Below are 15,011 nucleotides of genomic sequence, written 5' to 3'. Positions count from 1 at the left end.
AAACTACAAAGAGAGAATCCTTATTTTTGGATACTCGAAACCCTAAAGGTGAAAACCTTAAATAATTATAAGATTCCTAAGTTTAGCTTAAGCATAGAGTATAATAGACTAATAATTAAATAAATAATTATCAGCTAATAAAAGATTACTCTAACAACAAGGCATCATATATGAGAGAAGTGTTTAATAGTGTTAGATTTTTTGAAGAAGTTGTATCATCAATAATGAGATTAAAGGTGCAACTTGAGAAGAAATTAAAGACCATTTATCAGATGAAATGTAAAGTGTTGCCAAATATATAGGATGATCAAGGGAGTCCAAAGTCACTAGATTAGTGGAAGTCAAAAGTTAGTTCATTGTTGTCTAAAGTAATTTCAATTGTTTATTAAGACAATGAATTGAATGTGGAAAATTTGAGTCAACTATGGATGAATTGTATGCATTTTAAGTCATATGTGAGAGTTATAAAAAGGATACAAGGTTAGCCTTGGACTAAAACTACACTGGCTACATTTATAAATTAGATGTGATGCTTAATTATCCTTGGCATGAAAATGCAACATTTGCACTATAGGGGGCTCTGATTCTATGTTTTGTGGGATGGTTGTTCTCAGCTGGGGTTAATGTTGTTGTGTGGTAATCTTGTTGTTTCATAGGTTCAGGGCCTTCTTCTTGCTTATATAATAAAAAATTTGCACTATAGGATGAAAACTATGGAGAATATTTACTTTGGAATCACAATTCATAATGTTATTTTGGAAAATAGCCAACATTATTCTCCATGGAATTGAATTTATCACAATTTTTGTAACTAGAAGAAGATTATTCCCTCTCTTTGACTTCTTTTCTATTTTGTCCTTCCACTACTTTCTGACATCTTAGTTCTTAGGATGATGTGCATTTGTGATTCTCAAACAAATGATAAACACTTGTACATTTGGATTGAAACTTTTTTTCTCACTTGCTCCTATAAAGGGGAATTCAGAGCTATTGTACCTTCTTCTAAAATTTTGATCTCTAGGGAGAATATAGAGTAGTGTTTGTAATTTAGGAGTTGATAGTAGAAAGATAGATATATCATTCTGCAATTGTGAAGCATAATTTCATATTTGATAATGAAAATGGAGTTTGGGTCTATTTGATATGATTATCTCCTTATTGTTATGTTTGATCCTATTGAAACACTTAAGTAAGTTGTAGTTGTTTCTTCTCTATAACTCTGTGTGTGTCTTATTTTCTGGTGTGTTTCAAGCAAATGGTTAAAATGTTATGATCAAGATACAAAGGATTGAATATGGTTTAAGGATCTTAAAGAATAATGACATCTAAAATTTCAATTGGGGGTTTAGTGTAATGCATTATATCAATTAGTCTCTAGATTTAAAACATATGTGTAAAGGTTGTAGATGAGTATGTTTCGATTGGACTCTATTACCCTATAAGGCACTTCTTTGAAGGATTTATGAGGTTAGGGTTTTTTAGAGCATCTCTTAAATTTAAAAATGAAAAAAACAACTATTTTATTTCATATTTTTTTCTTTCAATTTTTTTTAGTGTAGGGTTTGTTATTAATACTCTGATCATAAGGAAATCAAATCCAAAACAACCTAGCCTAAAACAAATTATCATAAAATTTGGGTTTCATATATGAGAATACAATTTCTAAAAGCACAATATCAAGTTGTAAAAGATGAAATGTGAGATAATGTCATAGGATCACCCTCCTTGGTTTGCAGAGCCAAAAATGTAGAAGGTGTAAAAACTAGGATTTAACCTTGTTTGTTGGCCATTCGCTTAGAAATCCTTGATCATAAGTGTAGGCTAGCCTTAAAGGATTCTAGAGAACTCAGTTAGAAAAACACCAATAGGTTTGAGGATATAATACAATCCTCCCAAAATATTGTCCCACAAGTAGGAAAAAGTAATGATGTATCCTATTGTACCTTCTAAATTGATAAAATTGCAAAGGAAACATCCATTATAACTCAATAATCTAATCCTACTCTGAAGATTGAGAGTCTTGAAGAATCTATCAAAGGACCTAATAATTAAATCTTTCACTGATGGACAAAATCATGAAAAATAATAATCATCAAGCCTTTGGTGATGCTAAGGGAAAACATGATTGGGAACAAGATATATAGAATGAATATGCCACTTTGATAAAGAATAAAACCTAGAATTTTGTGGACCAGCTGAGGGAAAGAATGTGAAAAAAAAAAGTGGGTCTACAAGATTAAGTTGAAGTTTAATGGAATAATTAAAAAAAACTATGCAATAATATTGTTCAAAGGGTAATCACAAAAGGAGGAGGTTAACTACATGGAAAAAATTTCTCCAATATTAAAGATAAATAGTATTAGGACTATTAGAATCATTGCAACTCATTTCAACTCATCTCTTTAGAAAATCAATGTTAAGAATGCCTTTTCTAATGGAGAAATTGGTGGAGATATTTTTGTGAATCATTCACATGGATTTAATAGTTAAAGACATCAGTTAGTTTGCAAGTTAAGAAAGCATGTCTATAGGTTAAAGAAATCTCCAAGGGATTGCCAAGTTAAGATTGAAGAGAAATTCAAGACTTAAGGATTTCATATTAATATTCCCCAAGGTTTAAGCTTGCATGTGAAATAACTTGATGAAGATGGCATAATCATTATTATGCTCTATGTTGATTTTATTGTCAAACAAAATAGGATCAAGCTAAAACTACGGACATAAAGTTAAATTTCAAATAAAGACTCGAGATGATAGGTCTTTATTTTTTAACTACATTCTTGGCATCTAGGTATGACAAAAAGAAGATGAAACTTATCTCTCAAACCATGTATTCTAACGACTTATTGAGTAAGATTAGGATGGACTATTATGACTTTGTTTCCACTTTCCTTACTCTATAGTTTAACTTGAGAAAGGATATGGAAGACGAATATTTTGATCCTACTTTGTACAATCAACTTATTAGAATCCTTGTGTACTTGACATACACTCATGCACATGTGTGTGTGTGTGTGTGTGGTTTTGAAGTTTTTTAATTCTCCCAAGGTTCCAAATTGGATGATAATGAAGAGAATATTGAGATATGTATAAGGTACTTTTCCTATGGGTGTTTACTACTCTTCTATTAAAAACTTAACATTTGTATAATTATCTAATTTAGATTTAGGTAGGTTGTGGAAATGATAACAACTCTGCTACAAGATATATTTTTTATTTTGGTTCTTGCCCAATTTCTTGTTGTACTAAGAAGTATCCTACTATTACCTTAGTATCTACAAATGTAGAAAATGTAGTGAAAAATGAGGTAGCTAAAGAAGTCAAATGAATAAGATATATTCTTTTGGTACTCTAAAAAAATCTAATAAAGTCTTCTTTACTCTACTATGATATCAAAGTGTCATCCAGTTGTCCAGAAATTCAATGTTTAATGTTAGAAAATTTATATTAAGCTCTACCATTGAGCATCTCATCTAGTAGCAAGTTATTTATCTTCAACATCATAAAACAAAGGTTCAAAGGGTTGATCTTTTCACCATGGACTTATGTTCAAGATCAAGGGTTTATTTAAGAGGCCTTTAATGATTGATAGAAGTAACATGGATATTTTATGGTTCTCATTTGCAAAATATTGTTATAATATATAATAATATATGTGTGAATGATTTTATATATCTACTATTACCTTAATAAAATAGGACACTTTATGATGGGTCATAGAGGAAAGTTCTAAATTTTCTTAATGTCTTCATTTAGGAGAAACATGATTACCTTAAATTTGGAAGGGGCAATGTATATATTTGGTGAAAATGGACTAGTGTCGCATCCACACTCACATCCATAAAGCTCAAATGTAGGTGGCAATTCTCGAGTGTGGCTACTATTGGATACAAAATGACATAAATCCCTCTTCTTCCCTTGCTTCTTTTACATGAAATTTGACAAAATACCTAAATATTAAAGTAGAACACAAAGAAAGAGATACAAAATTAATAAAAATAAGAACTTTTACATTACCAACCAACAAGATCATCTTTTCCATTACTTAGATGATTTTCAGATATTTAAGATGATTGTTTTTAAATCAGACTTATTTTAATTCAACTTTGATTAATAGAAATTAGATTATTATTTACTATTCGAAAAAAAGAGATAAAATCCTAGTAAGCCTTGCCAGCATTTACCTTTATATTTGTTCTAAATTTGATCACATTTTCACTTCAGAATCCAATGTTTAATTGTTTTTAAATCAGACTTATTTTAATTCAACTTTGATTAATAGAAATTAGATTATTATTTACTATTCGAAAAAAAGAGATAAAATCCTAGTAAGCCTTGCCAGCATTTACCTTTATATTTGTTCTGAATTTGATCACATTTTGACTTCAGAATCCAATGTTTACAACTATCATTTATTAATCACAAGACTTTTATATAAAAGCTAAAAACAATTGCTATCATTGTTGAAAAATATGACATTGAGACTTTTAAATATCTAAATACTGTGTAATATTTCGATTTTGTGAATATAGACTATAATACTTGACAGTCAAAAACACGTGTCGATCTAGAGTTCTCTGAATTTAACTATAATACTCTTAAAGTCAATTTCAATACGTGTGAAACTTTATCTAATGTTCCACGTGTTGTAGGTTTCACTCTTGGCGGGCCTCCTCTGACACTTATTCTCTCGTGTGCAACCTTACGAGCCATGTAAAACTGTTTTTTATTTTGGTTGCAGTGAGAAACTGAGAGCCATGTCTGTGTGTAGCCTGCTGATCCTTGTGCTGCATGTATTTCTTACAGCACAAGCGCACACAAGTTTCGTCTTCAGCAAATTTAATGCATCCACACTTTATCAGGTCGAATATTCTTCCATCCGCTCCGGTGCTATCTGCCTCTCCAATCAATCACAACGCGTGTCTGGCCGAGTTTTATATCCTCAGCCTGTGCGAATGAAAGATTCCACTTCGACAAATACGAGCTCATCATTCAGCACCACCTTCGTGTTCGCCATGCTTCCTTATTCTTCCGATCCTTCACTCAGCGGGCAGGGGATGGCCTTTATCATAACGCCCAGCAAGTCACCTGTGGAAAATTCATCAAATCAGTACCTCGGTTTGTTGAATAATTCAAACATCGGGAAGCCTGACAATCATCTCTTTCCCATTGAGTTCGACACAGTCCAAAGCGGCGGTGTCGAAGACATCAAAGCCAATCATGTCGGTGTGGATCTCAACGACCTCAAGTCTGAAAAATGTGAGGGTGCGGGGTACTGGATTGGCAACCAATTTCATGAACTATATCTCAACAGTGGACAGAATATTCAGGCTTGGATCGATTACGATCATACCCAACAGCAATTGAATGTTACAATAGTAGAAGCTGGTTCGCCTCGACCCCAAAAGCCTCTCATATCTCTCAAAAATATGACTCTGTCTAACATCTTCGAAGAACAAATGTATGTTGGTTTCTCTGCATCAACAGGAGCCGTCGTTGAAGACCACTGTCTCCTGGCTTGGAGCTTCAGCACAAATGGATCCGCGCCTGAGCTTGATGTATCTCATCTTCCATCCCTGCTTAAGCGCAAGAAATCCAACTCGAGACTTATAGCTGCTATTACTACAACTTTGGTACTCCTCGTGTTGCTTTTGGTTGCAGCGGCCGTTTTTCGGTGGAAGAGAAACAAGTACAGAGACGTTAAAGAAGAATGGGAGATGGAATATTGGCCTCACCGTTTTGACTACAAAGAGTTACATATCGCGACTAAAGGCTTCCGAGACGATAAAATTCTGGGCTTTGGAGGCTTCGGGCAGGTGTACAAAGGAGTGCTCCCTAGTAATGGCCACGAAGTTGCTGTAATATCCATCTTCAGAAAGACCACAGAAAGCCTGAAGGATTTCATAGCAGAGATTTCTGTTAATTATGGGTAGCTTGGACAGCTGTTCGTCCTTACTCAGAAATAACAGCATTAGTTATGGGTAGTTTTGGACAGCTGTTCGTCCTGACCTAGAATTAGAAAATGGTTGTTTTTGTCAAACAAGTATTGTTAGGATAAAAGCAATTGTTATTTAATAGTGGCTCTTTTTTTAGGTGACACCTCATAGCCAAAAGTAGTAATTGGTTATTGAGTTGTTTTAATCTCAGCCGTTGGTTTGAATTAATCTTGGCCATTGGTTTTCCAACAAGTAGTATAAAAAGGGGTCATGGGTCATTTGGAAAACAAGAAGTCTTGAGAAGAATTTGCAGTGATAGCAAATAGTCTTGCAGTGTTAGCAAGAGGCGCAGTGATAGCGTTGATATAGCAGTGGAGGATATTAGCAGGAGATATTAGGAGTTTGTCGGAGTTCTACCAGTAAGAAGCAAGGAATTCTTTTGTAATTCTTATATTGCTGAAGATTAATATATTTTCCATCTGTAGAACTGGTTTTCCCTTAGGGGTTTTTCCAGGGACGATTGTCCAAAAATATTGTGTCCTTGTGTTGCTTATTTCTTTCCGTATTTTTAGTGAAGTTGCAGTTGTGTTATTTTTTGATATTCAGCTGTAAATTTATTTTCAGCAGTTAAATAATTTTTATGAGATAGGAGATTAATAATCAGTGACTGCAATAGAATTTCTACATGGTATCAGAGCTTTGTTGAGGGTAGAAAAGGTTTACCCTAAGCAAAGGAAAGAAATTTGAGTTTGACCTCTTTCGAGTTATTGTTTTCCTTTATTTCTTTGAGATGGCCTCAGCAGGTTTGAGAGATCAGGACAGATTGGATGGTGCCTCAAATTTTGGTGTCTGGAAAGCCAGAATTTCTTTATTACTGGAAGAGAATGGTATCAAGGAATATGTTACTAGTACTGTAGCTCTACCTACAGATCCAGTACAACTTGCAGCATACAAGAAGGATGATGCCAAGGCGAGGAGGATAATCCTTGATGGTGTCAAGGACCATGTTGTTCCACATATCGCAGAGTTAGATACAGCGAAGAAGATGTGGGACGCCATTATGAATCTGTACCAGAATGCTACCACTAACCAGAAGCTAATTCTCTGAGAAAAATTGAGGAATACCCGGATGAACAAGGGAGAAGATGTTACAAGTTACCTCACCAGGCTTAGACTTGTCAGGGACGAGTTAGCAGCTCTTGGAGATAAGCCAAATGAAGACGAGCTAGTAAGAATAGCCCTAAATGGGTTTACTAAGCAATGGGATGTCTTTGTTCAAGTTATTAATGGACGAGACACCTTACCTAGCTGGGATCGACTATGGAGTGATTTCACTCAAGAGGAGCTTAGACTAAGTCTTGTCAATGGAGCCAACAACAAGAGTCAGAAAAGTGAGGTAGAACAAGAAAATGTTGCCCTAGCGGGAAAGGGGAAAACAAAGAAGGGATCTAGCAAAGGAGCAAATTCACAAATTGAAAAGAAGAAGAAGGACCTATCTAAGGTCAAGTGCTTTGGTTGTCACGAGTTTGGCCACTATGTCAGCGATTGCCCACAAAGGAAGAAAGATAAGAAGGGAAAGAACCAAGTGGCAGCTTCAGCAAGTGCAGAGGAGCTCTCTAATAGATTGGAGGATGAGTTTGCACTCATAGCCTGTATGATTAGCTCAACCTCACAGAGTGTCTGGTATATAGACAGTGGGGCATCATTTCATATGACAGGAGTTCAACAGTACTTCTCCAGCTACAAGGAGAAGAACACCAAAATCCAGATCTCTATGGGGAACTTGTCCAAGCTCAACTCAGTTGGGAAAGGGATTGTTCAGCTTCAAAGGGAGAATGGAAAGGTAATTCCTCTTCATGATGTGTTGCTTGTGCCAGGCTTAGGTATGAATTTGGTTTCTGTATCTGTCCTTCAGGATAAAGGGTATAATGTTCTCTTTAGAGGGATGCATGTTTTGATTAAGCATAAAGATTGGAAATCACCCGTATCTATTGGAGTTAGGAGTGGTCGCCTTTATAGGTTGCAGTTTGATACTCCTAAGGCACTCATGAGCAGCAGTAACCCTAGAGATCTTGGAGAGCTATGGCATAGGATGATGGGCCATATTCATCATGGAGCACTTAGATTGCTTCGTGAGACGGTGACAGGTGTTCCAGAGGTGAGCACAGAGCATGATGATGTATGTAAGGGATGTGTGTTGGGAAAGTTTGCGAAAACATCTTTTCCAAGGAGTGACACCAGATCTACGGGTGTTCTTGATCTAGTACATTCAGATGTATGTGGACCAATGTCGACAAAGTCTCTCAGAGGATATGAGTATTATGTTACCTTTATTGATGATTTCTCCAGGAAGACCTGGATATACTTCTTGAAGACCAAGGATGAGGTTTTCAGTCGCTTCCAAGAGTTCAAGGCTCTTGTGGAGAACTCAATAGGAAGGAAGATAAAGGTTCTTCGGTCAGACAATGGAGGCGAGTACAAAGGAAATGACTTTCAGGATTTCTGTACCAGAGAAGGAATCAAGAGAGAGTGGACTGTTCCTTACAATCCACAGCAGAATGGAGTTGCTGAGAGGAAGAACCGTTCTATTTTGGAGGCAGCAAGGGCTATGCTACATGACCAGGACATGCCCCGCTACTTATGGGCAGAAGCATGTAGTACAGCAATCTACATTCAGAATAGGGTTCCACACAAGGTACTAGGGAAAATGACACCAGAGGAGGCTTTCACGGGGAAGAAGCCAGATGTTGGTCACTTCAGGATATTTGGGAGTTTGGCATATTGCCTTATTCCTGGAGACACACGTACCAAGTTAGATCAAACTACAGAGAAGGGGTACTTTGTTGGGTATAGTGAAACTTCAAAGGCATATAGGATGTTCATTCTAGGGACCAGAAGAATTATTGTCAGACGCGATGTCAAGTTCATGGAGGACAAGGCATTTAGAAGATCCAGAGATTTGCCAATAGATGATCGGAGTGAGTAGCCAACGAAAGCTCCAAGTCCAAGTCAAGGACAACAAAGCTCAAGTACAGTTACTAGTACAAGCATAGACTCAGGTAGTGAAGATTCACAGAGTATGGAGCAACTGGTACAGCAGGATATGCATCTAGATGATATAGAGGTTGATATTTCATCCTCTACAGTTGGCAGTAGGAACCATGAGGTTCAAGACATACAAAGGGATACTCAGGAGTCTGTGGGAGCTCCTAGGAAGAGTACAAGACAGAGGAAACAACCAGCCAAGTTCAATGACTATGTGGCATTAGTCAGCCAGTTGGTAGATAGTGAACCTTCCAGCTATCAGGAAGCTGCAAAGCATCAGGTATGGCGAGATGCTATGGTTGAGGAATATAACTCAATAATGCAGAATGATGTATGGGAGGCAGTGCCTAGACCAACTGATAGAGCAGTAGTTGGATCGCGTTGGATCTTCAAGATAAAGGATGGTGCAGATGGTAGCATCGAGAAATATAAGGCGAGGTTTGTGGCCAAGGGGTTCTCTCAGAAGGAGGGAATAGACTATGAGGAGACATTTGCTCCTGTGGCCAGGTATACTTCTATACGAGCTGTAATCTCATTTGCAGCACAGATGGGATGGCAGATCTATCAAATGGATGTCAAGACAGCATTCCTTAATGGAGAATTGAAGGAGGAGGTATACATAGAACAACCAGAAGGCTTTGTAGCACATAGCAAAGAGACCCACGTGTGCAGATTAAAGAAAGCCTTATACGGACTCAAGCAGGCTCCCAGAGCGTGGTATGAGCGCATTGATACATACTTGTAGGAAATGGGCTTTGTGAAGAGTGAGGCTGATGCGAACCTCTACTACTTGGTGGTTGGGGGTGAGGTTCTCATTCTTGTTCTATATGTGGATGACTTGTTTCTTACTGGTGTGCTAGGGCTCATAGAGGATTGCAAGAGGGACCTTGCAGAAAAGTTTGAGATGAAGAATTTGGGACTTATGCACTACTTTCTAGGCATGGAGGTGTGGCAGACTGATGGAGAGATTTTCCTTGGTCAAGGGAAATATTGCATTGAAATCTTGAAGAGATTCGAGATGGAAGATTGCAAAGCCATGTCTACACCCATGATCACTAATTGGAGGAAGGTAGATGCATCTAAGGAAAAGGATGTTGATCCCACCCTATACAGGCAGTTGATTGGTTCGCTCATGTATTTGGTCAACACCAGGCCAGATATAGCCTTTGCAGTAAACTCTCTTAGTCAGTTCATGGTAGAGCCAAAGAGAGTGCATTGGACGGCGGCTAAGCATGTGTTGCGTTATCTTCATGGTACAGTTGAGTATGGGATCAGATATGTTCGAGGTGAAGGTATCAAGTTGATAGGCTATACTGATGTAGATTGGGCAGGCAGTACAACGGACAAAAGGAGTACTTCAGGATGTTGTTTCAGCCTGGGATCAGGAGTTGTTTCTTGGTTCAGCAGGAAGCAAAAATCTGTGGCCTTGAGTTCATCAGAAGCAGAATACATAGCAGCCAGTATGGCGACGTGTGAAGCTATATGGCTTCGGAAGTTGCTAGTAGCCTTGTTTGGTCAGAAGGTTGAGACTACGGTGATACACTGCGACAATCAGAGTTGCATCAAGTTGACTGAGAATCCAGTGTTTCATGATAGATCAAAACATATAGACATCAAGTATCACTTCATCAGGGATTGTGTACAGAGGGGGATTGTTCAGCTACAGTACATACCTATAGAGGAGCAGGTAGCAGACATTCTAACAAAGGCATTGGGGAAGGCAAAATTCATCTTCTTTAGAGATAAGATGGGTGTCGTACAGAACAGCTTCCTCGCTAAGAGGGAGTGTTAATTATGGGTAGCTTGGACAGCTGTTCGTTCTTACCTAGAAATAACAGCATTAGTTATGGGTAGTTTTGGACAGCTGTTCGTCCTGACCTAGAATTAGAAAATGGTTGTTTTTGTCAAACAAGTATTGTTAGGATAAAAAACAATTGTTATTTAATAGTGGCTCTTTTTTTAGGTGACACCTCATAGCCAAAATTAGTAATTGGTTATTGAGTTGTCTTAATCTCAGCCGTTGGTTTGAATTAATCTTGGTCGTTGGTTTTCCAACAAGTAGTATAAAAAGGGGTCATGGGTCATTTGGAAAACAAGAAGTCTTGAGAAGAATTTGCAGTGATAGCAAATAGTCTTGCAGTGTTAGCAAGAGGCGCAGTGATAGCGTTGATATAGCAGTGGAGGATATCAGCAGGAGATATTAGGAGTTTGTCGGAGTTCTGCCAGTAAGAGGCAAGGAATTCTTTTGTAATTCTTATATTGCTGAAGATTAATATATTTTCCATCTGTAGAACTGGTTTTCCCTTAGGGGTTTTTCTAGGGACGATTGTCCAAAAATATTGTGTCCTTGTGTTGCTTATTTCTTTCCGTATTTTTAGTGAAGTTGCAGTTGTGTTATTTTTCGATATTCAGCTGTAAATTTATTTTCAGCAGTTAAATAATTTTTATGAGATAGGAGATTAATAATTAGTGACTGCAATAGAATTTCTACAATTTCAAGTCTGGGACGTTTACAGCACCGGAATCTTGTAAAAATCAGAGGGTACTGCAGGAGGGGAGCAAAGTCATTCATAGTGTACGACTACATGCCAAATGGAAGCCTGGAGAAGATGATATTTCAGAAGAGGAAGAGCCTGCTTGCATGGGCTCAGAGGTACAGAATTCTGAGAGACGTGGGCGCAGGATTGGAGTATCTTCATGAAGGGTGGGAGAAAATTGTAGTGCATAGAGACGTTAAATCCAGCAATATTTTGTTGGATTCTGAACTCAATGCAAAGCTGGGTGACTTCGGGCTTGCTCGTCTGTACGAGCATACAGAAAACCCACAAACTACTAGAGTGATGGGTGCGCTTGGGTACATCGCACCGGAGGTCGTACACACGGGAAAGGCCACTCCCAGCGCAGATGTGTTCAGCTTTGGTATTTTAATGTTGGAGGTTGTCTGCGGGAGGAAGCCTGTAGATCCCTCTCTCGATGCTTACCAGATCGTCATGGTGGACTGGGTGAGAAAGCTCCATGCGAAAGGCAGACTCAAGGATGTAGCAGATCCCAATCTTGGCGGTGAATATGTTGAAGATGAGATGGAGAAGATGCTCAAATTAGGACTGCTGTGCTGCAATCCTCAGCCAGAGGCGAGACCCACCATCAGACAGGCATTGCAAATAATTGAAGGGGAAGCGTCTCTTCCCAGTTTAGTTCCATATGGGATGAGTGAAGGGACCTGTAGTTCATATCCAAGTATAGGAGTATCTTTTGCCTCGACTTCCAACTCTCCAGAGGGACGATCATTTACTAGTGGAAAGTCTGAATCAAAGCAGTCTACCATTAGTAAGGCTACCTTCTCAGATTTTAATGGAAGAACTGGAAGGAGGATGCAGGATAATTCTTTTGTGCGCACTTGTTGAGCAGAGGACCCATTATTGGGGTCCGAGTATTAATGCTGTAATTTTATGAATTTGCACTGTGAGAGGATTAAATTCCAATTTAATAATGTATAAGAGCCATCACTGCCAAAATAATATTGTATAGATTTTTATTGAGTGACCTCGTTTTCAAATTTTAAATCTGTTTAAAACATATCTTTCCGTATCAGTTCCATTCGCTGGGACTATACCATGGACAAAATAAAAGTAATGAAAAAGCTATAGATTGGAGCGATCTGCATAAACAAAATCTAAAATCTGTATTCATATTTGGCTACCATGGTCGTACTATACCATTGACGCTCTTTTGTTTAGTAATCGCCTTTATTAATTCTTTGAGTGGAACCTAATGGATGTCTGTGACTCTGTGGGCATCCTGATTTTCCGAGGTGGTCATCCTCTTTAATACACGGGAGACTCGAAACTACATTTAAGATGTTCGTTTGAACCGTCCGTGACTCTTGTTCTGTGGTGTGCAAGCTTAGAGGCTGTCTTACAACTTATCATTTATTTATTTTACAAAAAATATATGAACTGTTTTTGTAGCTCATTTTTTTTTTAAGATAGAAACTGTAAACCATGTCTGACAAGTTTCTTCATCGCAAGTTCAATGCCACCACTCTTTATCAGATCGGAGATACTTCAATCCACTTCGATGCCATCTGCCTCGCAAATAATTCAAAACACACCTTTGGTCGCGCTTTACATAATCAGCCTGTGCGTAATTAAGCTCGCGGATCGGATAATCAATCTCATCTTTCAGGCTTGGATCGACTATGAAAATACGCAGAAGCAATTGAATGTTACAAAAGTAGAATGTGGTTCATTTCGACCCAAGAAACCTCTTTCATCTCTCAAAAGTACAACCCTCTCCAACATATTCGAAGAAGAAATGTAGGTAAGATTCTCTGCAGCTATAGGAACGGACATTGAAGAACATTGTGTCCTCGCTTGTGTAAAATTTTATCTAAAACTGCACATCACAGTAAAATCTAGTTAGAAATAAAGAACTAAAATTGTAGAATAGAGAGAAAAAATTTAGAGTAATAAGAATGAAAGCTTGTATCATCAATTGATTTACAAATGAAGGAATTATAAAATAAATAGAATTTCATTAAAACAGAAAAGGAGGAAAAAATAAGAATAAAACTGAAAAAACGGAGATATTTCTTAGTTAGCTTAACAACTAAACAAAAACCAGTTTTATCCAACTCAAGGGATTAAAAAAAAAATCCACAATAATAATCCCATAAATCATGAAAGAAAAGCTGATTTTTGTGCACTAACAGCTTGGAGCTTCAGCACAAATGGATCAGTGCCTCAGCTGGATATATCTCATCATCCTTCTCTTACTATGCGAAACAATTCCAACATCTGACTACAAATTTTTTAGAGAGTGAAAAGATAGAGTACAATAGCAAACCACACAAAACACTTTATCAAACTGAGCGCTATCACAAGCTCAAGCATTGTATTTATATGCAAATGTTCATTAAATATAAAAATAAATTGTAGACCAAGAGTTAGTTGCAAAACGGTAGTGAAATGGTTATATAGTCCCCCCCCCCAAAAAAAAAGTGTACATGACATGTATGGGAGTCTAGAAACTTTTTTTCATCTGTGCAGATCACATGATTAATTTATTTTAACATCCTTCCATAAATTAATCATGCTAACTATCCTAAATATCCTTATATAATCTAGCAAATATGGGTCCTTGCCTAAAGTCTTGTTAGGTACCCATTTACAATCACTTTATTCACTTAATAATGGAAAGAATTCATTGTAATCCCCCATGAATTACAACCATTAGAGAGTCATGCGACTTCTCCTAAACCTAAAAGATTTCTGAAAAATACAAACTTAGTCTCACATAATGCCTTGGTAAAAATACCTGTGATATGATCCTCTGATTTACAATATTGAAGATGAATCACCTATTGCTAGATGAGATGCCTAATATAATGATGAGACACCTCTCTATGTTTTGTTTCAGCATGAAACATTGGATTATTAGACAATGAGATGGCACTTTGATTATCACAATGAAGTATTGATGGTCCTTTTTGGTGTTGCTTGAGTAGTGACAGAATGGCTCGTAGCCAAGTTATTTCTTTAGTTGTTTCATTTGTTGAAGTATATTCAGCCTCTATAGTAGATAGAGAAATGGTAAATTATTTTTTACTACACCATGAAATGGGACCCAAACCAAGAGAGAGAACATAACCTATAGTTGATTGGCAATCATCGACACATCCTACCCAATCTGAATTTGAATACCCAACAAGTTGTAAATCTGCATGAGATGAATAATAAAAACCCATTGTCAAAGTCTCCTGTACATATCTTAATATTCTCTTTGCTACAACCCAATGTGGAGGTTTAGGAGAATTCAAAAACCTTGAAACAACGCTTACTGCAAAAGGAATATTTGGTCAAGTGTGAGCCAAGTACACCAAACTTCCAACCAATTGCCTATATAAGGTAGGATCACCATTCTCACCTTCCATATCCTTGGTCAACTTTGATCTTGGAGCAACTAGATAGACACACTCTTAAATTTTTCATCTTAAGCTTTCTTAACAAATCTAGACCATACTTGGTTTAA

General features: G+C 37.3%; 2 protein-coding genes across 2 annotated transcripts; both read left to right on the top strand.

Moving 5' to 3' along the window:
* The first annotated feature begins 4,757 nt into the window (after nucleotides 1-4,757).
* Nucleotides 4,758-5,933, top strand: LOC131040239 (L-type lectin-domain containing receptor kinase V.9-like). Its single transcript, XM_057973129.2, has one exon. It carries the CDS (start codon nucleotides 4,758-4,760, stop codon nucleotides 5,931-5,933), a length of 1,176 nt encoding a protein of 391 aa, XP_057829112.2.
* A 5,633-nt stretch (nucleotides 5,934-11,566) lies between these two features.
* LOC131040238 (L-type lectin-domain containing receptor kinase SIT2-like) lies at nucleotides 11,567-12,385 on the top strand. The gene has a single exon (XM_057973128.2). It carries the CDS (start codon nucleotides 11,567-11,569, stop codon nucleotides 12,383-12,385), a length of 819 nt encoding a protein of 272 aa, XP_057829111.1.
* Nucleotides 12,386-15,011: the final 2,626 nt, after the last annotated feature.

This window comes from Cryptomeria japonica, chromosome 7 (genome assembly GCF_030272615.1).
Source record: "Cryptomeria japonica chromosome 7, Sugi_1.0, whole genome shotgun sequence".
Classification (NCBI taxonomy): domain Eukaryota; kingdom Viridiplantae; phylum Streptophyta; class Pinopsida; order Cupressales; family Cupressaceae; genus Cryptomeria; species Cryptomeria japonica.
The sequence above is the reverse complement of the archived record's forward strand: the minus strand, read 5'-3'. Positions and strand labels throughout refer to the sequence as shown.

What these genes read in the sequence shown, in the direction of transcription:
- LOC131040239 (XM_057973129.2), top strand. Translation starts at nt 4,758, where the DNA reads ATGTCTGTGTGTAGCCTGCTGATCCTTGTGCTGCATGTATTTCTTACA.
- LOC131040238 (XM_057973128.2), top strand. Translation starts at nt 11,567, where the DNA reads ATGCCAAATGGAAGCCTGGAGAAGATGATATTTCAGAAGAGGAAGAGC.